The 22,251-nt window shown below is 43.3% G+C and overlaps 1 protein-coding gene across 1 annotated transcript; it reads right to left on the bottom strand.

The window, feature by feature from the left end:
- Positions 1–1,798: 1,798 nt before the first annotated feature.
- LOC104657271 (lysozyme-like protein 1) lies at positions 1,799–21,429 on the bottom strand. The gene is given in 6 exon segments (XM_030941371.1): positions 1,799–1,929; positions 4,302–4,380; positions 17,872–18,030; positions 18,539–18,702; positions 21,313–21,392; positions 21,394–21,429. Coding segments are annotated over 6 exon segments (588 nt in total). The 3' UTR covers positions 1,799–1,859.
- Positions 21,430–22,251: the final 822 nt, after the last annotated feature.

The following is a 22,251-nucleotide window of genomic DNA, read 5'->3' as shown; positions in this document are numbered from 1 at the left end:
CTTTTGACTTCCTTGGGCCACATTGGAAGAAGAAGAATTGTCTTAGGCCACACATAAAATACACAAACACTAACAATACCTGATGTGCTTAAAAAAAAAAAAAAAAATCACAAACAAATCTCATAATGTTTTAAGAAAGTCTACTAATTTGTGTTGGGCCACATTTAAAGCCATCCTTGGCCAGGTTTGAAAGCTTGATGTAAGTAGAAGTTGGAATAACATGGGGAACTCTCTGGATGTTGGGGAGAAGAGCTGCAATTTTATCTATTTTGTCCTATTAGACTTTCCAGCAGGACTTGGGGTAAAAGCTGCAATTTAAAAATAAATTGTTGCAGCCATAAAAAAGAATGCGTTCATGTCCTTTGCAGGGACATGGATGAAGCTGGAAACCATCATGCTCAGCAAACTAACACAATAACAGAAAACCAAACACCTCATGTTCTCACTCATAAGTGGCAGTTGAACGATGAGAACACAGGGACACTGGGAGCAGAACATCACACACTGGGGCCTGTTGGGGGCGTTGGGGGAAAGGGGAGGGAGAGCATTAGGACAAATACCTAATGCATGCAGGGCTTTAAAAAATTATTGTAGAGACGGAGTCTTGCTATTGTTGTCCAGGCTTGTCTTGAACTCCTGGCCTCAAGCAATCCTCCCACTTTGGCCTCCCAAATTGTTGGGATTAAAAGCGTGAACCACTGTGCCTCACTGGGAGTCCTATTTATTTATTTTTTCTGGAAAAAAGAGGACGGTTTTCTTTAATGGCAAGATATGTCATGGAAAACTTGGAAAATGCAGAATACAAAATACAGAAAATACAACTAAAAACTTTTATGAGAATTTTAATCATCAAACTGTGAATCTCAGTTGCCCTGTCTCTCCGCATCTCTTGAGTGAGTGTAGACAGAGAAATGGTGTCTAGATGTGTGGGTATGCATGCATACATGGTCCTTCTGGGGTACTCTTAAGGGGGCTCCGCCCCTCAGGTGCTCCTAGCTCTTAACCTCACCCTTCTGCTTGCATCCTGTTTCTGAGGATGGCCCTGAAGATAAGGGAGTGTTGTTTTCGAATGAGTCTTGTTTCAAATAGCTACAGGAACCAGGACTCCCTACAATGAAGAAGGGAAGTTTGTTTCCCCCAGGGCTAGAGCATTTTGGAGGCAATTTTAAAAGTCTTAACATGATGCCATTATGACATTATTGAAACTGAGTCAGGGCGGGGTGTGGTGGCTCACACCTGTAACCCCAGGACTTTGGGAGGCCGAGGTAGGCAGACCACATTGAGCTCAGGAGTTGGAGACCAGGCTGGGCAACATGGCAAAACCCTGTCTTCAATAAAAAATACTAAAAATTAGCTGGGTGTGGTGGCACATGCCTGCAATCCCAGCTACTCGGGAGGCTGAGGCACAAGAATTGCTTGAACCTGGGAGGTGGAGGTTGCAGTGGTCTGAGATTGCAGCACTGCACTCCAGCCTGGGGGACAGAGCACAAGACTCTGAAAAAAAGGAAGAAGGAAGGAAGGGAGGGAGGGAGGGAGGGAGGGAGGGAGGGAGGGAGGGAGGGAGGGAGGAAGGAAGGAAGGAAGGAAGGAAGGAAGGAAGGAAGGAAGGAAGGAAGGAAGGAAGGAAGGAAGGAAGGAAGGGGAGAGAGAAAGAAGAGAGAGAAAGAAGAAAAGGGAACCAAGTCAGAGTGAAAACATTTAAATGAAAATATTTATTTTCTTAAAAAAACAGCTTAGTTTGCCCTCTCCAAGTTTGAGAAGGAATATTGGGAGGAAACAGGACAAGATGACAAAGGCATTTGAACATTCACTGCAAATCCTAGGGCGCTGCTGCAAAGCATCCTGGGTCCAGTTCCAGTTTAGGAAACCTCACAGCCTTTTTTCCAGTCGGACAGGTCTCTCCCCTCACAGTGTTTCTTCCAGCCTTGCCTGAGGACAACAAGGAAGCAAGAGCAGGAGAAAGAAGCATGACAATCCAAATCGTCTTAGGTTCAAAGCCTACAGAAATTAACCAAAATCGCCAGCAGAGCCCTGGGTTGGGTTTCATTTGCTTCTGAGATTCAAGGACGCTGTCGTTTTGCCTTGTTCAGACTTTTCTCTCCTGGTTTTCTCCTAGCCATTGTTAGCTTCAGCAACAAGCAATCGACTTTTGTAAGGACGGGTCATTTCATTACATACGAACATCTCTGAAAATTCGGGTTCTGAGTGGGTGGCCGGCTGGCAATGTTCACCAGAACACAGCAGCAGGTAATGCAAGGACCCAGGCTCAATCCTGGGGACACTTTCTGCTGAGTTACCACGACACAGACCTACTCACTTTCCTCTCGCTGCTGCTCGTTTTCTTTCCCTGAAAAATGTTGCTGTAACCCTCAAAATCTTATCCAAATCTAGAGCAAACTCAAGTTTTTTTTTTCTCTCTCTCTCTCAAATTGACTCAATTGACCCTTTCCAAGTCACTTTAGAAAACTACCTTTCTCCATTGTTTGGCATACATTCGTAAGAAAAACAATTGCAAATTGTCTTAACCCAAACCCATTGAGAGGTGACAATGTGCTAGCAGCCCTAGCTCCTCCTCGACCTCAGCATCCGCTCTGGCCATGCTTCAGGAGCCCTAAAGCCCGCAGCTGCAGTGTGGGAGCCCTTCTCTGGGCTGGCTGAGGCCAGAGCTGGCTCCCTCTGCTTGCAGGGAGGTGTAGAAGGAGAGGCGCGGGTGGGAACCCAGGCTGCACCTGGCACTTGCGGGCCAGCGTGATTTCTCGGTGGGCGCAGGGTTGGCGGGCCCCGCACTCGGCCGGCAGGCTCGCACTGGGAGCAGCTGGCCAGCGCTGCTGCGCTGGGCTATGAGAGGCTTAGCACCCCGGCCAGCAGCTGCGGAAGGGGCGCTGTGTCCCCCAGCACTGCCTGCCCACCCGCACCACGCTCGAATTCTTGCAGGTCCTCAGCCACCTCCCTGCAGGGCAGGGCTCAGGACCTGCAGCCCGCCATGCCTGGCACCCCACCAGCGCCCCCCCCCCCCCCCCGCTCCCGCAGTGGGCTCCTGTGCCGCCGAGCCTCACCGACAGGCACCGCTTCCTGCTCCTCAACACTCCCCATCCACTGCCCAAGGGCTGAGGAGCACAGGCACCCTTTAGGAGGATGGTGGGTAGCTCCACTCCTGGCCCTGCATGGGATGCACCAGGCAAAGCCAGCTGGATTCCTGAGTCAGGTGGGGATTTGGAGAACTTCTATGTCTAGCTGGAGGATTGTAAATGCACCAATCAGCACTCTGTATCTAGCTAATCTGGTGGAGACTTGGAGAACTTTTATGTCTAGCTCAAGGTTTGTAAATGCACCAATCAGCACTCTGTGTCTAGCTCAAGGTTTGTAAACACACCAATCAGCACCCTGTGTCTAGCTCAAGGTTTGTAAATGCACCAATCAGTGCTCTGTGTCTAGCTAATTCTATTGGAACTTGGAGAACTTTTGTGTCTAACTGAAGGATTGTAAATGCACCGATCAGCACTCTGTGTCTAGTTCAAGGTTTGTAAACACACCAATCAGCACTCTGTCAAAATGGACCAATCAGCCCTCTGTAAAACGGACCAATCAGCGCTTTGTAAAATGAACCAATCAGCCCTCTGTAAAATAGGTCAATCAGCAGGATTTGGTTGGGGGGGGGGGGGGCGGTCAGATAAGGGAATAAAAGCAGGCTGCCAGAGCCAGCAGTGGCAACTCTTTCCTGTACTGTTCGAGTTGTAATAGCGTTGTTGCTTGGCTCTTTGCAGTAAATGTTGCTGCTGCTTACTCTTTGGGTCTGCCCTGCCATTATGAGCTGTAATACTCCCCCCAAAGGTCGCAGCTTCATTTCTAAGGCCAGCGAGACCACGAACCCACCAGGAGAAACAACTCTGGACGGGAAAAACAACTCCAGATGCGCTGCTTTAAGAGCAGTGATACTCACTGCAAAGGTCTGCAGCTTCACTCCTGAAGCCAGCGAGACCGCAAACCCACCCGAACATCAGAAGAAACAAACTTCGGACACATCATCTTTTAAGAACCGTAACACTCAACGCAGGGGTCCGCAGCTTCATTCTTGAAGTGAGACTGAGAACCCACCAATTCCAGATACACCATCTCTCCTCTCCACTTCTGTGCACTACTATGTTCACTGCACACCGATGGAGGAGAATATAAACAAGATCTCCTTCCATTGGTTCCACCACTCTGCAGCGGTGAGTTTGTCAGTTCCACTACAGCTGTGATGAGTACACACACTAGGTTTTGCCCATGATGGCCAAAGTCTCCCAAGGAAAGACCCTTACCAATAGTTCATTCCTTGTGTCTCTTTAACAATTTTCCTGGCACAGATAATCGCATCGGTGAGGTCATCAGTGATCAAGGCTGTAAGAGAGAAGACATCAGGGTTTGGTGAGACTTTGTTGTTGGAGAGGGACCCCAACTGGAGTTTACTTCACTTTTCTCAGTCTTTTTGGAATGGGAAGGTTGGAAGAACTATAATTTTCCCTGCAAAGCCACAGTCTCATTATTGTTAACCTGCTTCATAATGAAAAGAACTGTTTGTGTTTTAAGACCATCTTCATCTTGCACTACCTGACGTTTCAGAGGAAGAGCCCAATCCGGAAGGGTTTTTGGAAATGTGTTTAGAGAAGTTGCTATGTGAGAATGTTCTTTATGTCGTAAAGAAATAGGCGCAAGCCAGGCGTGGTGGCTCAGACCTGCAATCCCAGCATTTTGGAAGGCTGAGGTAGGAGGATCCCTTGAGGCCAAGAGTTTGAGACCAGTCTGGGCAAGATAGCAAGAACCCATCTCTACCAAAAAAAAAAAAAAAAAAAAAAAAAAAATTAGCCTAGTGTGATGGGACACACCTGTGGTCCCAGCTACTCGGGAGTCTGAGGTGGGAGAATCACTTGAGGCCAGGAGGTCAAAGCTGAAATGAGCTATGTTTACATCACTGCACTCCAGCCTGGGGAACAGAGTGAGACTCTGTCTTACGGAAAAAAAAAAAAAAAAAAAGACACATAAGACAGGATAGTACAGTGTTTTTTGTATTTGAGTAAGTTTGACATATAAGGTTTCTTTACAGGTAAACATTAAACTTTTGTCTATTGTCATTTTTCAGTTTGTGTCTTAAAAAATTTTTATTCAGTGTTTTTCATGTGCAGAAAGTTTTAAGCTTTAAATCAAATACATGAATTTTTGTCTTTATTACTTTCCCTTTTCTGTTTTCTTTTTGAGACAGAATCTCATTCTGTCACCCAAGTTGGAGTGCAGTGGTATGACCTAAGCTGTTATGCTCACTGCAGCCTCAACGTCCTGGCCTCAAGCAATCCTTCCACCTCAGCCTTCAAAGTAGCTGGGAATACAGGTGTGCACCACCATGCCTGACCATTTTTTATTTTCATTTTTGTAGAGACAAGGTTTCACCATGATGCCCAGGCTAGTCTCAAACCCCTGGGTTCAAGCAGTCCTCTGGTTTTGACCTCCCAAAGTCCTGGGATTACAGGCATGAGCAACCACACCCGGCCATCTATTATTTTTTCTATTGCTTCAGACATAACAAATCTTTTAATTGAAATGTATTAGTTGATATCCACACTCTTTCCCGTTTGGTTAGAAGCGGCCTCAAGATCCTCAACACAAACACGACAGAAAAAGGCAAATAAATAAAACATAGTTCAACATTACTTCTACTGCAAGTTGAGTCCTCCAGGAGCTGATGCTGAGATGGGTTTGAGATGCCAGAAATTTTCAGCAATCCACACCTATGAAAGGAATGGGATGGGGGGAAGCAGGATGGGCAGACAGAGATGTCCATTTGTGATGCAGACCCAGCAATTCCTCGGGCAGCCCAGCCATGAGCTCCCGAGTGAGTACTGCCCATCTGAGTGGCCCAAATTGGGCCCACATGCCAGGTCCGCATGCCTTTGCCTCACACGTCGCTGGGTGTGGGCCACCCCGGAAGGGATCTTGAGGTGGCACCTGAGGCTGCTCCTGAAGCAGGTGGCAGGTACTGACTGCTCATCACACAACTGCAGCAGGGGCGGCATGTCTTCCCTTAGCAGGGGATCTGGGAGGCCCATCTCCATGACCACCACAACCACCAACCAAGGACAAAAATAAACTACTTGATCTCATTTCTCCTTGTCGATTACACAAAGTTTTTTTTTTTTTTTTTTTGAGAGAATTGGATAATGCTTGATGTTGACAAGGGCACAGAGAGGCAAGTTCTCTGGATACTTGCTGGTGGGAGTATAATGGATTCAGCTTCTCAGGAAACCAACATAGCAACATGCGTTCAGAGCCTTAAAGAGGTTTTTATCCTTTCACCTAATAATTTCTCTCTCCAGATCTATCCTAAAGAAATAGTCGTGAGGCTAGACAAATATTTCTTTACAAAGTGGTTTACTATAGCTTTATTTAGAAGAGTTATAATGAAAAAATCTAATTGCCTCATGATGTGATATTCAAATTAATCATAATACCTTCATTTAATAAAATAAAGAGCCATTTGAATGTTTTCCCAGGATATTTAATAATATGGAGAAATGCTCCCAATGCAATGTTAAGTTCCCAATATCATAAAAATATCCATCAAGAGCTGTACTGTCCAATATGGCAGGCATTTAGCAACATGTGATAATTTAAATTAAAATTATAGTTGTTGTCAGATGAATGGATAAAAATACGTCTGTATAGAGAGTGGAGTATTATTCAGCCTTGGAAAAGAAGGAAATGCTGACATTTGCAATAACATGGATGAACGGAAGGACATCATGCTAAGTGAAGGAAGTGAGACATAGAAAGACAAATACCACATGATTTCATGCATATGCAAAATCTACAAAAGTTGAACTCATAAAAGCAGACAGTAGAACAGTGGCTGGTGAGGAAAATGGGGAGATACTGATGGAAGGGTCCAAACTTTCAGTTACAAGGTGAGGAAGGTCTGCGCATCTAATGTATGCTATGGTTATCATAGTTAATTATACTGTACTGCTTACTTGAAATTTGCTGAGAGTAAATCTTAAGTGTTCTCTCTCTCTCATACACACACACGTGCACACACAGTAACTATGTGAGGTGATGTTAAACTCGACTGTAGTGATCATTTCACAATTTATAAATATATCAAATTATGTTATTTACTTTAAGTGTATACAATTTTGTCAGTTATACCTCAATAAATCTGGAAAAAATGTTAAAAAAAGAATTGTAATAATTAACATTAAATACAATTAAAACTGTAATTCCTTATTTGTTCTAGCTACATTTCAGATATTTTATAACCACTCATGGCTAGTGGTTCTCATGTTTGACAGCACAGATGGAAGACATTTTCATCATCATGGAAAGTTCTGTTAGACAGCACTCGTTTAGAAAAAAAAGATAGTTATTAGTTCACCAGTATTTTAAGAAAGATTGACTCTTAACTGTGGGTTCACCAATACTTTTAAATCTTTACTGCGTACCTTCTAAAAGTTTTTACAATAGAAATGTACTACTTTTATTACCAGAAAAATAATCAAAAATAATGTTAGCATAAAATGTTGCATTTCAATAGAGCATTGTAATTCCAAATTATTCTGTTAACTCAGTTGAAGGTGGAATTTTTCCTTGAGCCTGCTATTTCCTTGAGTTGCTAATTTTTGGCTTTCTCAGTTAGGCTTCACTAGAAGATAAACGTAGTGATAGATTTCTTTTAAGCAAATTTATTCTAAATGTGGCTTAATTTTTATTTAAAACAAAATTCTATTAACCAGGAGAAAAACTAACAAAATACATCATCTATAAGAGATAGCAATTGAAATAACATATGCAAATTCGCTAGCATTTTGTTCATAGTTCTACAGTGAAAACTAAAGCCATATCAGCTTATAAAAGTCTTTTGCCAGCCAGGTGCAGTGGCTCACGCCTGTAATCCCAGCACTTTGGGAGGCCGAGGAGGGCAGATCATGAGGTCAGGAGATGGAGACCATCCTGGCTAACACTGTGAAACCCCATGTCTACTAAAAATATGAAAAATTAGCTGGGCCTGGTGGTACGTGCCTGTAGTCCCAGCTACTAGGGAGGCTGAGGCAGGAGAATCACTTGAACCCGGGAGGCCTAGGTTGCAGTGAGCCGAGATCGAGTCACTGCACTCCAGCCTGGGCAACAGAGTGAGACTCCATGTCAAAAAAAACAAACAAACAACAACAAAAAAAGTATTTTGCCTATCTTCTTGAGATATAAATATTTAGAATAATAATAGCTATTACCACTAGCTAATACTTTATTGAAATCTTACTCTATGTCAGGCACATGTTAAATCTCTTCACGCAAAATCTCCATCAGTCCTCAGAACAACCATTTCTGTGGGTACCATTTGATCCCTACAAACTGGGGTCACGCACCCAATTATTGAGCCTGTATTCCCATAGAAGGCTTAAATTCTGTTTTCCTCTGATTCCTTCTTCCAACGGAGGCCAGTTAAGCAAAGATTCCTGCTCATAAAACACTATATAGTAATAAAGTTGACAATAAAAATATACTTTTATTTTTTCTAGTAATTATTTACCTATGAGGTTATCCAAACTTAAGCATTTGGTACCTTGATATATGTTCAAATTACTTAGAGATGCTTTATCTCGGGTGCATAAGTGCTTGATAAATGCTGAGACACTGGTTTGTGTTTGGAAGCGGTCTAGCGTATTTCCTGGGAGACATGAGTTTGGGGCTGTCCCTAGGGGTCAGAGGGATGCAGTGAGGAGGAAGCAGATCACATTCTATTATTCTGGGATTGGAGGTTATCCCAGGCATGTACAGAAAGAGCACATTTGTACTGGGGGCAGGGCAGTTAGCTTGGCTGGCAATGCCCTGTAAGGATTCCTGAAAGGGTCAGGCCATGCAGGACCAGGAAGCGGACACCGCGTACAGTTGCTTGTCCCCTCCTACGTTGTCAGAGCATTTTGTTGCACAATTGGGATGTTTTGAAAGTACTCATTGGACATGACTGAATTTGTTTAGGAAAGTGTGTTGACCAGGTGTGGTGGCTCACACCTACAATCCCAGCACTTTGGGAGGCTGAGGCAGGCAGATCACTTGAGGTCAGGAGTTTAAGAACAGCCTGGCCAACATGGCAAAACCCTATCTCTACTAAAAATACAAAAATTAGCTGGCCGTGGTGGCACACGCCTGTAATTCCAGCTACTCGGGAGGCTGAGACAGAAGAATTGCTTGAACCTGGGAGACGGAGGTTGCAGTGAGCTGAGATTGCGCCACTGCATTCCAGGCTGGGTGACAGAACGAGACTCCGTCAAAAAAAAAAAAAAAAAGAAAAAAAGAAACAAATGAAAAACTGAAAACATGTTAGAGAATGTGGGTGGTGGGAAATCAAGAACGCTACACAGCTCTGAGCTATTTTTACAAGAAATAGCCGCAGAGGGGCAGACATGAGTTAAGATGGCACTTTTCAAATGAGGATTCCTGCCAAGAATTGTTTTGCTCAATTTACTTTAAATAGACAATTCTGTCCAGTCAAACATGAATAAGGAAAGGGTTACATTGAACAGCAAAGAATCGTTTATTCTTCCACACCCAACAGAAAACAGCAACAATCTACACAAAAAGAGCTTCAGTCCTATTTTCAGTTTTGTTAGTTCTACCTCAAAGTATCTGTGTCTCTCTCGGCATCCTCCTGCCTCCCAAGTGAAATCTAGCAGCCACCACGCCCTCGATGTTCATCTCTTTCCCCGGTAAGGTGACAAAGGCCAATTCAGATACCAGGGTGATGAGAAATAAGATTAATATAAGTGCACTAGACTAGATAGAGAGTCAGTAATCATTTTTTTCCTGAAATGCTCTTATTTTAATGAAATCTGTGCTGTCAGGGGAAAATACTGTCATTACATCAGAAATTTTGTATACTGTGTGTACGTATATGTGTAGGTATATGAATGTGTGTGTTTATATATGCTTTATATATACGAATATATAATCGACTTTCTCTCCAAATAGTTTAGGGGAAGTAGGCAGGAATTTTAGGAATATAATTTGGAATGAGAGTGAGGAGATTGTCTAGCTTCAGAAAATGGGCACGGGCTGGGTGCAGTGGCTCACGCTTGTAATCCCAGCGCTTTGGGAGGTCGCGGTGGGTGGATCACTTGAGCCCAGGAGTTCAAGACCAGCCTGGGCAATATGGCGAACCCCCGTCTCTATTAAAAAAAAAAGAAAAAGAAAATGAGCACGAAGTGTATCTACACTGTACGTGCATATAACATCACATACCTTGTATACACATCCTAATGCTCTTTTTTTCAGGTTCCCATGACAAAATGTTGCTAATTCTATAGTATGTGGGACAAAATGACATTGTTCTAATAAAAGCATCTCTGGCCTGAGGCTAAGGGAAGCCTGCCACGGAGGGGTGGTTAGTATATAGAACAAACATCTTGTTTTCCATTTTAAATCTATCCCTGAAAATCCCATGCTCTTTATGATAAGAAAACAGATATGAGTGTCATTTTACCTCTGACCATGAACCTTCTGACACTTTAATTTCTTAGAATCTAAGATTGTCTTGCAGATAGACCTTTGCCCCAGATGTCCTTAACTGGAATGAAACTGAACAATATTAAATTAAGTAATCTACATTTAAATTCAAACATGACCATGATGGAGTCACAGATTTCTCTTCCCACTGTAAACAACTAGAAAACTAGACAAAATAGATGAAAAATTGTTTTCAGACATTGGACAGCTGGCAATGCAGGATCATGGTCTTTGAGAGAGAGAAAAACACAGTGAACCCTGTGATTGCCATGACTTTCTGCCCAGAGGAGCTCTGCAGACCAGGGAGGTAGAACCAGGCAGGGGATGGCCATCTCAGAGGAGGAGACAGACATCAGACGCCAAGGCAGCTCAGATTTTGTGAAGAATACCTGGGAGGCAGGAGCTACCCAGAAGAAGAGCAGCAGAAATCTGCAAAGGGATTCCACCCAGTCGTTGACTGAAGGCCAAACTGGGTATGCATAGGTACAATTCCACAGGGCTAGGCCGACAACTACTGCCAGGAGCGGGGCAGTTACGAACCTCACGCAGGGCTGGAAGACATTTGATTTTTGACTAGCCGGAGGGAATAGACCTTGCTGAATCCTCAGCACATTCAAAAGAGAAATTAGGCCGGCCAGATGGCTCACGCCTGTAATCCCAACACTTCGGGAACCTGAGGCAGGCAGATCACCTGAGGTCGGGAGTGTTGAGACCAGCCTGACCAACATGGAGAAACCCCGTCTCTACTAAAAATAAAAAATAAGCCAGGCGTGGAGACGCACGCCTGTCATCCCAGCTACTCAGGAGGCCCAGGCAGGAAAATCGCTTGAACCTGGGAGGCAGAGGTTGCAGTGAGCCAAGATCACACTGTTGCACTCCAGCCTGGGCAACAAGACCAAAACTGCATCAAAAAAAAGACAAAAGAAAAAAGAAAAAAAAAACCCCAAAAAACAGAAGAGATACTGGATGCGTAGTCATGCGTTGGTAGTGGGACTAAACTAGCCCTACCGTAAAGACTAATCCAGAACTTCACTAACAAAGTTTAAGAGCAAGTCTTAAAAGGGTTAAACTGATCAGAATAAACTTAACTGGTTGGCAAAAGAAATTCAACACTCCTTAAAGGAAGACAACATAATCTAGACACTCAACAATGTCGCATATGAGGCGCCATAAGTAGTCAAGGAAGCAACCACACCCTCGGGATATGGCAACTGTGGTGATTGTCCAGTCAACATCATGAGTCTCAGCATTCACACTACATGTAGGCCAGCTCATTATAACAAAGCTGTCTCCAGAAGGGAATTTCCCCTGTAAGGAATATGCACATTTTGACTTTACCTGTCCTCAGACTGACCCCTTGCTCATTATAATAATAAAAAACACATCCCTGGGTGGAGATTTAAGGTGCTAATGAGGCATGAGATGTATGAACAAGCATGTACAGCTACTACACAAATGTACCAAGAGGACCGCCCAGAACATGCCTACTAGCAACACCTCTTCCTACCCGCTTATGAATAACCATGGAAGACTCTCATAAAGGGAGCATCCCTTGCTCCGGTCTTTGCTGTCCCATCTTCACGAGCAGCCAGACCTGAAATCTCCCTCTCTCAGAGTGTACTGTCCATTCTGCGCCTAACTTTCAAAAGAGTCTTTCTCTTTCTCAATAAATTACTTTATGCTACATCTTCTTTGTTGTGTGTCTCTTGTTTAAATTCTTTTAAACTAAGAAGACAAGACTTGAAGACTCACAACAGCCATCAACACATAACACTGTGTGCGTATTCAATAAAAAATGATTCCTTGTGCAGAGGCAGGGAAACGTGACACATACCAGGAGAAGAATCAGTCAAGGGCAAGACCCAGAAATGACAGTTGATTGCATTAGCAGATAGGAAATTTAAAGTTTATAAATATGATTATTTATATCAAGGGCTTAAAGAGAAATATGAATAAAATGAAATAAAAGATACAAAAAATTATGATGCCAAATAAAAAAACACCGTATCTGAAAAGAAACATCCAATCAATAAGTTTAATAGATTAGCATTAAAAAAAAAGTAACAGCAGACTTGAAGACATAACAATGGAGGCTATTGAAAATAAAACACAGAGAGAGAAAAAGGCTAAAAAACAAAGAACCTCAATGATGAATGTGACAGCATCAGTGATCAAACATACATGCCGTTAGAATTCTTGAAGGAGAAAAGAAAAGCATTAGAAGGAAGAATGACTGAATGTTTTCACATTTAATGAAAATTATAAACTCAGGGATACAAAATGTTAATGAATACCAAGTAAGATAAACACAAATATCACACATCATCGAATTGCTGAAAATGAGTGACAAAAAGAAAATCTTAAAAACAACTAGAGAAAAACAAGACGTGATACATACTGGGGACAAACAGAAGGAAATCACTGGTCTCCCATCATACACAAGGCAAGCCAGAAGGCAACAGAATATCTTTAAAAACTTGAAGCCAAGTGTGGTGGCTCAACTGTAATCCCAGCACTTTGGGAGGCTGAGGGGAGAGGATTGCCTGAGCCCAGGAGTTTGAGACCAGCCTGGGCAACATGACGAGACCCCATCTCTACAATTTTTTTTTTTTAAATCAGCCAGGCACGGTGGCAGGTACCGGTCCCAGCTGCTCAGGAGGCTGAGGCATGAGAATTGCTTGAATTCAGGAAGTCAAGGCTGCAGTGAGCTGTGATCATGCCACTGTACTCACAGTGTTGTTTTGGGACAGAGCACGACTCTGTCCCAAAACAACAACAACAACTTGAGGTGGAAAAGAACTGTCAGCCCAGAATTTTATATGTAAAGAAAATATTCCTCAAAATCAAAATAAACGGAGATATTTTCAGACAGAGAGAATGTTTGCTAATGGACCTCTACTCTAAAACAAAACAAAACAAAACAAAGTTAAAGAAAGCTCTTTAGACTGAAGGAAAATGATATCAATTAACTCTCTGCTCAAATAAATCCACCAAAGGAATGAAGAGTATTGGAAATAGTAAGTATGTAATAAGTACTATAAAACTTTTTTCTCATTTAGAAATTTATTTAAAAGACAATTGTTTAAAGAGAAAATTATAAAAATGCATTGTGAGGTATACAAATGCAGAAGAAAAATGCGTGACAACACAGCACAAAGGATGGAATACGAAAAACTGAAGTATACTGTTAAGAAACTCATATGTTACATGTGAAGTGGTGTGTTATTTGAAGGTAGAATGTAATAAGATAATGATGCCTATTGGAAACCCTAAAGCAACTACTAAAACCAAAATTGAAGTATAGCTAACAAACCAATGGAGGAAATAAAAGAGAATACTAAAAAATATTCAATAAATTCAAAAGAAGGCAGAAAAAATGGAACCAAGAATAGGTGGTACAAACAGAAAACAAAATAGCAAGATATAATTTAAAGCTACCCATATTAGCCGGGCACAGTGACCCGTGCCTGTAATCCCAGCACTTTGGGAGGCCAAGGTGGGCAGATCGCAAGGTCAGGAGATTGAGACCATCCTGGCTAACGCAGCAAAATCCCATCTCTACTAAAAAAAAATACAAAAAATTAGCCGGGCGTGGGTGTGGCATGTGCCTGTAGTCTCAGCTACTCAGGAAGCTGAGGCAGGAGAATCACTTGAACCCAGGAGGCAGAGGTTGCAGTGAGCCGAGATTGCGCCACTGTACTCCAGCTTGGGCGACAGAGCAAGACTCCATCTCAAAAAAAAAAAAAAAAAAAAAAAAAAGAAAAGAAAAGAAAGAAAGAAAGAAAAAGAAAAAACTAGCCAGATCAGTAATCACATTAAATGCAAATGGCCTAATCATGGCATAACCCACAGGCCAACCTCCCATTTCTGTAAATAAAGCCTTATTGGAACACAGCCAGGCCCATTCATTTACGTACTTTCTATGGCTGCTTTCACACTACATCATGGTTGGGTAGTAGCAATCTAAACCATATGGCCTGAAAAGCCTAAAATATTTACCATTTGGCCCTTTAGGCAAACAGTTGCTGACCTATGGTTTAATCACTCCTACTGAAAAACAGTAATTATCAGAATGGATATAAAAGCAACACATAACTATACGTTACTTATAAGAAATTCACCTTAAATATGAAGACACGGATTACAAGTAGAGGATGGAAAGAAACATACTATGCAAATATTTCCTCAAAGAAAGCGAGAGTGGGCTATACTGCTATCAGACAAAGTAGATTTCTGGATGAGAAATAGCACCAGAGTTAAGGAGAAACATTGACTCCGGTGATAAAAGAGTCAATTCACCACAAGGACATAACAATCCTCAAAGAATATCTGCCTAAGAACAAAGCTTCAAAAATGGACAAGACTGAAAGGTGAAATAGGCAAAACTAAAATGATAGTTGCAAATTTCAATATCTATTTCTCACTGTATAATAGAACAAGTAAGAAAATCAGAAAGGATGTAACAATCATTTATAGAACATCCACACCAAATATAAAATACACATTTTTTCCAAATGCACAATCACCGTAAGACACATTTGCTGTGCTGTAAAACAAGGTTAAAGAAATAGTAAAGGTTTCAAATCATATAGACCTGGAATCTCCAACCCCTGAATCACAGACCTATGTGAGTCTGTGGCCTCACAGCAGGAAGTGAGCAGCAGGCAAGTGAGTGAATCTTCATCTGTATTTACAGACACTCCCCATCTCCCACATTACTGCCTGGGCTCCACCTCCTGTCAGATCAACAGCTAAGCATTAGATTCTTATATGAGTGCAAACCTTACTGTGAGCTTCACTTGTGAGGGAGCTAGGTTGTGTGCTCCTTATGAGAATCTAATGCCTGATGATCTGTCACTGTCTCCCATCACCCCCAGATGCGAGTATCTAGTTGCAACAAAATAAGCTCAGGGCTCCCACTGATTCTACATTATGGTGAGTTGCATTATTATTCCTTATATATTGCAATGTAATAATAATATAAATAAAGTGGACAATAAGTGTAATACATTTGAATCATCCTGAAACCATCCACCTTCCCCTGGTACATGGAAAATTTGTCTTCCACAAACTGTTCCCTGGTTGCCAAAAAGGTTGGGGGCCACTGTTATAGACCATATTCTCTGACCTTAATGAGATGTAACTAGAAATCTATAATACAAGCTCATCCTGGGATCATCCTTCACTCTCAGACTGGGCATTCCTCTTGCCTTTCTCCCTTATCGAGTCCCTTGTTTCCTGAACTGTTTCTTCTTCATTGTTTTAGTTTATCCTTCTGGTGGAGCACATTTTCCTATAGTTTTGTGAGAGAGGGTGCATGGGAGCTAAGTTGAATATGTCATCTTTGCCCTGACGGATCCACTCTCTACCTTTCTCCACCATGCTCTGTGCACTCGGAGGCCGACACACACAGTTGGCATCAATGGATTCCCATGTCCTCTGACTTCTGGAGGAGTTTAAATAAGAGTAGGCATCAGCAGGGAAGGAACAGAGAAAGGACACTGAGGTTGGGATATACATATAGTATCTTCCAGCTTTTTTTCTGTCAGGTCACTCAGTACAAGTCACGTCCCTTGAGGGAAGATCTCAGATCCTACTTGAGGAAAGATCTCAGATCCTAGAAGGCAGTCTTCTCCCTGCAGACCTTTTGTACCGCAGTGCTGGTCACAGCTCTCTTTCCACTCCTCTTTGGGCAAGGGGTTCCTAATCCCTCACTTCACTATTGCCATGGTTTTTCTATGATTTGATCAGATCTTTGTAAGTACAGTCTTTATTAACATTCTCTTCCAATATCCCAGTTTGCATTTTTTCTGTCTTCCAGTCAGGATTCTTTATGATATAGGAGATAAAAACTTAACAACTTAACAACTTGGTTCTCAGAAAATGCACTCTGGGTGGCTAGAACTACAGGCATATGCCTGGCTATTTTTAATTTTTTTGTGGAGACAGAGTCTGGCTGTAGGGTCTTGCCGTGGGGTCTCACCCAGGCTAGTTTTGAACTCCTGGCCTAAGGTTATCCTCTGACTTCACTCTTGTACCTTACATGGCAAAAGGGGCTTTGCATGCGTTGTTAGAAGCAGAGAATCTTGCCCAGCTGTGGTCACGGAGGGATCCAATGACAGAAGAAGGAGGAGAGATTCAAAGTGTGAGAGCGACTCGACCCATCATTGCTGGCTGTGAAGATGAACTAAGGGGCCATGAGTCAAGTGTGAGTGGTCCCGAGAAGCCTGGAATGGCCCTTGGGTGACAACCTGCAAGCAGTAGGGATCTCAGTTCGACACCGACAAGGAACTGAACTCTGCCAAATCCCAAATGAGCAAGGACATGGATCTTCCTGCAGAGCCTCCAGAAAGGAAAACAGACCTGCCAGCACCTTGACTTCAGCCCTGTGAATCCCTTGGCACTCTTCCAGCCTAGAGAACTAAGGAAATTTTGTGGTGTTTAAGCCACTAAGTTTGGGGTCATTTGTTAGGGCAGCAATAGAAACCTAACTTCCTTTCTGAGTGAATTCAATGCTGTTTTAATGACTTGGTATGCTGGGCAAGATTCTCTCCTTCTAGGACTCATGAGATTAGATTGGCTTCACCCACATTGCCCAGGTTAATCTCTCTTGCTCAAGCTCAGATCCTTACTCACATCTGCAAAGTCCCTTTTGCCATGTAAAGTACAAGAGTGAAGTCGACACCTTAGGCCAGGAGTTCAAGACCAGCTTGGGTGAGACCCCATAGTGAAACCCCACAGACAGACTCTGTCTGTGCCAAAAAAATAATAAAAATAGTTGGGCATATGCCTATAGTTCTAGCCACCCAGAGGAGGGAAGGTTGCTTGAGTCCTGGAGGTCACGACTGCAATGAGCTATGAATGTACCACCTGGGCAACAGAGTGAGCCCCTGTCTCAAAAAAAAAAAAAAAAAGAGAGAGAGAGAGAGAAGAAAAGAGAAAGAAATGTAAAGAGTATTCATCTCATTCTGTTCAAAGAAGTACATACTGCATCCTTTGAGTGAATTGCTTATGGAAAGCAGCTGGCAGGCAGCTTCTTTTTTCTTACTGCAGACATCAAATATCTCTATACATGAAAGGGCAGTGGGGTTGTTTGTCCATCCCCCTGCTATAGTGGAAGGCTTCATAAAACCGTCCTGCAAGGAATAAGTCATCTTTGGATAAGTCAGCCGCAGGATCCTGGGTGTCACCTTGGAAACTGTTGCATAATTTACCAATCTGGAACAGACCTATTTTGCAAGTCTGAACTCCAAATTTTAGTTAAAGCAAAACGTGGTTGGTGATCCCACTGTCGTCTTTCTCGCCTGGTCCCCGGGATGGCATCACTGAAAGTCAGAGCCTCACCTGAGCAGGCGACGTGGCAGTGGTTGTTTTCCCGCAGCTTTCCATGTCTGCACCACGTGAAGCTGTTGATCTGGAAGATGCCGTAGTCGATGCTGCCGTCATCCAGGACCCTCTGGGCCGTGGTGTTGTAGCCGCTCTCGTAATACGCCATGCAGATCCCTGGAGGGGCAAAGCCAGAAATGTCAGCAAAGGAAGTGCATTGTTCGCTCTAAGCCTGGTCTGAGGGTGAGTTTCCTTATCCCTGTTACCTGACTGCTTCCTCCCAATACACCTTGGGGCGGCGTGGGGCAGGTGTGAACCCAGGGGGCACACCGGGGGCACACTGGGGGCTGGGATGGCACACCTGAAGCTGCACACCTAGTCAGGGGCTGAGCTTAACCTAGACCAAAAGTCAGGTCCCTCTCTCCCCATAATGCCAGCAGAGGTGGCGTTATTTTCCCCTTCCCTGGCTGGTGTCATAAGGGCAGGACTCCAGGAATAAGGAAATGAGGGGCCGGCGAGGAAGGAGAGGAGACCCAGAGAGCCACAGTTAGGCCAGCAGCCACCCCTGGGTGCGGTGAGGGCGGAGCATGGTTAGCTGGGAAGACACAGCAGGGAGTGTGGCCAGGACTTCAACATCTCAGGGGAGAGGCCAAGGACAGAGAGAGGAGGAAAGAAGGAATCTCACAGTTTCCAAGGCTGAAGCCCCCGTAGTTGTCCAGGCCAGCCCTCGAGAATATTTTTGCCAGTTTGCAACGAGTATAGATTTTGGACTCAGCGCCTGTGACCAGGCAGCCAATGAGGGTCAGAATACCCGCAGCCTTCATCCTCAAAGCCTGCTGGAGACAGAACCTGCCAAAGAGCGGAGACCGAGTCAGATGATCTTGATTCGGGAACTTTGAAATCCAGCGGCGGTGACTGCGCACAGCCCTGCCTAGATGCTGCCTGTCACTTTGGTCATTCAGAGCCACCATCAGGCAAAACCGGCCACTCTACAGTCCAGGGAAGGAAAGCGACTGAAGGCTGTTTCCTTAGTGCTTTTCCATACAGTAACTTTCTTTCTTTTTTTTTTTTTTTTTTTTTGAGACGGAGTCTTGCTCTGCCTCCCAGGCTGGAGTGCAGTGGCCAGCTCTCAGCTCACTGCAAGCTCCGCCTCCCGGGTTCACGCCATTCTCCTGTCTCAGCCTCCCCAGTAGCTGGGACTACAGGCGCCCGCCTCGTCGCCCGGCTAGTTTTTTGTATTTTTTAGTAGAGACGGGGTTTCACCGTATTAGCCAGGATGGTCTCGATCTTCTGACCTCGTGATCCGCCCGTCTCGGCCTCCCAAAGTGCTGGGATTACAGGCTTGAGCCACCGCGCCCGGCCTTAACTTTCAAGTCAATGCTGTGTTCTCAGGGTTAGGCAAGTGAAAAAATTAACCCTCCAGGTGAAACCCACAGGGGGCATTTTCAGGATTTCTATTTTAATTCTATGAATAAAGAATAGAATACAAGGGTGAAACATTCCCTATACTGCTGACCCTTGAACAACATAGGTTTGAACTGCGTGGATCCATTTATACCTGAATTTTTTTCTGCCTCTGCCACCCCTGAGACAGCAAGATCAACCCCTCCTCTTCCTCCTCCACCTCAGCCTGGTCAGTGTGAAGACAACCAGGATGAAGGCCTTTATGATGATCCACTTCCACTTAACAAATAGTGAATATAATATAATAGTAAATATTTACTGTTAGCAAATAGCTAATATTTACAAATAATATATCTTCTCTTCCTTATGATTTTCTTAATAACATTTTCTTTTTTCTACCTTACTTTATTGTAAGAACCCAGTATAGACATAGAACATACAAAATATATGTGGATTGGCTGTTCATGTTATCAATAAAGCTTCCCGTCAGCAGTAAGTTATTAGTCGTTAAGCTTCTGGGGAGTCAAAAGTTAAGTGCGAGATTTTCAACTGAGCAGGGATTGGCACCCCTGGCCCCTGCATTTGTTCAAGGATCAACTGGATGTGTAGAAACAGACACCCCATTTCAGCCAGAGATGAAAGACACGTGGGCCTGTAGGAACAACTTTAAGATTCATTGTTTGGGGGTTTACTGAAGGGTGAAGATTAAGCACTTAATCTTTCATTTTCTTTTCTCAATGCAATTCAAAATGTGGGAGCGTTGCTTCCAAAGTATCAGTGTTTTATCTTAGATGGCAAATGCATTGCTTTGCTAGGCTTCACCCGCCAGTGCTCTGGGGGGCCTCCTAAAAGTCTGGCGCCTGACTGGGGAGCAAGAGGGATGGAGGACAATGCCTCACGAAAGGAGGAAAGCACCTAGGGGAGCAGAGGGGCAATAAAGAGGCCCCCAGGGAAGCATTTGAAATGGGAGTAGGATCAAGAGTGCTGTCTCCTGCTGCCTACTGATTTTCCACAATATCCTCCTCTCTTAAAAGAATGTCTTCCCCAAATACAGCAGCCTTGCTGGGATGGGGTGAAGTGAAATTTCTGACACCTGCTTGGGATCCTGAACTTGATGTTCATACATATGTTCATCCCGTGTCATTTTCTGCACTTGCCTAGAAACTTCTCCAGTCATTAGTTTCTCTCCCTGGGGCTGCATTGAAAGGCTAGGCCCAAAACAGGGCTAAGTAGTCATCAGCAAGGCCACCGCACCAAGTAACAAGCAGGGCTTTAAGGTAACTAAGCCATAAGGTAAGAACTGTGTTTCATGAGGAGCACACACATTACAAATGTGAATAGCAAGGGTCAGCAAATTAGGTCTGCTTCTGTATGTAAAGTTGTATTGAAACATAACTACACCCATTTGGTAATATATTGTTGGTGGCTGATTTCCTGCTGCAGTGGCAGAGTTGAGTAGCTGTATTAGAGGTTGTATGGACCACAAAGCCTAATATATTATTATCTGGTCCTTTTCAGAGAAAACATGCCAGTCTGTGGTGTACAGCATGGTGTTAAGCTGTGAGGGTTTAAGATGCACAGCTTAGGCCAGGCACGGTAATCCCAGCACTTTGTGAGGGTGAAGAGGGCAAATTGCTTGAAGCCAGGAATTTGAGACCAGCCTGGGTGACAAAGGTAGACCTCTGTCACTACAAAATACACAAAAATTAGCCAGGCATGGTGGTGTGTGACTGTGGTCCCACCTATTTGGGAGGCTGAGGTGGGAGGATCTTTTAAGGCTCAGATGTTGAGGCTGTTGTGAGTTGTGATTATGCCTCTTCACTCCAGCCTGGGCAACACAGTGAGACCCTGTCTCAAAAAAAAAAAATAAAAGATGCAGAACTTACAAATAAAGTGGGTTTCCATCCCCTGCCTTGGAATTTTACTGATGTCAAACAAGTCAAAACAAAACCCACAGCAATGATAACCCCAAGCATCATGTCCTGCATCCTTCAAGAACCTGCCATTGCTGGTTCTCAGGGACAGGTGGCTTCATAAGAGTAATTCAGGTCTTACTGAAAAGGCAGATTCCCGGTGCCTGCCCCAGAGGCCAGTTTCTCAGGTGAGTCTGTGGAAGAAACACTGTTCCACTTACTCAGTCGGTGACTGGCAGCTCAAGTGAGCGTCCTGCATCCGCTGAAGCCATGTCTGATTCTAACAACGCGCAAGTTTCCTTCAAGAACCCTTCTTTAGAGTGTTAGAGAAAGAAAAATTCTTAGTCCTTTGTTTCTCACCACCTAGAGATGCGAGAATTCTACTTCTTGGGACTAAAAGCTGTATCATCCTGCATGCTTGTGTTCTGAGGCAGGTGATAACTGTCTTCTGGGCCTTAATATCTCTCATTTTTTCTCTTTTCCTCTCAACAACCCTCCTCACTACACAACTTGGCCAGGGCCTCCTGTACAAGTGAGAGCTGTTCTCTAAGGCAACAGTCTGCAAACTTTATCACAAATTCCATTAATAAAGTTAAGCATGTATCCTCTTTAGATGTATATTAAATTATAAATCACACTTCTGTACCTCTGTACTAATATGCTACATAAATTATCAACATACACAAAACTAAAATCTGAAAATGAATGAGAGAGGTGAAATTAACATTAAAAATTTATTAACAGCACATTTCTTTGCTATAGTTATATTGTTCATTAATAAGATATTTTCAAAAGAGGGCCACAAAATAAATTAAAAATTTTTAATGTATAATCAACATGATTTAATTATTTTTTAAAAAATTGGTTTAATATTTTGTGAATCAATAACTAAAGAGCTGGTTTCAAGGCCCATTTATTTCTGTGTTCAGATTTGATGACACATTTGAAATGAATTCTCATTGGAATATGTAGATCTAAGTATAAGTTTATTGTTAGTTGCACCTAGTGAATCATTATATTTTATTAAATTCTATCTACAAATAATGCAAAGGTTTTGTTGAAATCTAGTTTTAAGCTTATA

This window comes from Rhinopithecus roxellana, chromosome 11 (assembly GCF_007565055.1).
Source record: "Rhinopithecus roxellana isolate Shanxi Qingling chromosome 11, ASM756505v1, whole genome shotgun sequence".
NCBI lineage: Eukaryota > Metazoa > Chordata > Mammalia > Primates > Cercopithecidae > Rhinopithecus > Rhinopithecus roxellana.
This window is presented reverse-complemented; position numbering and strand designations above follow the sequence as displayed.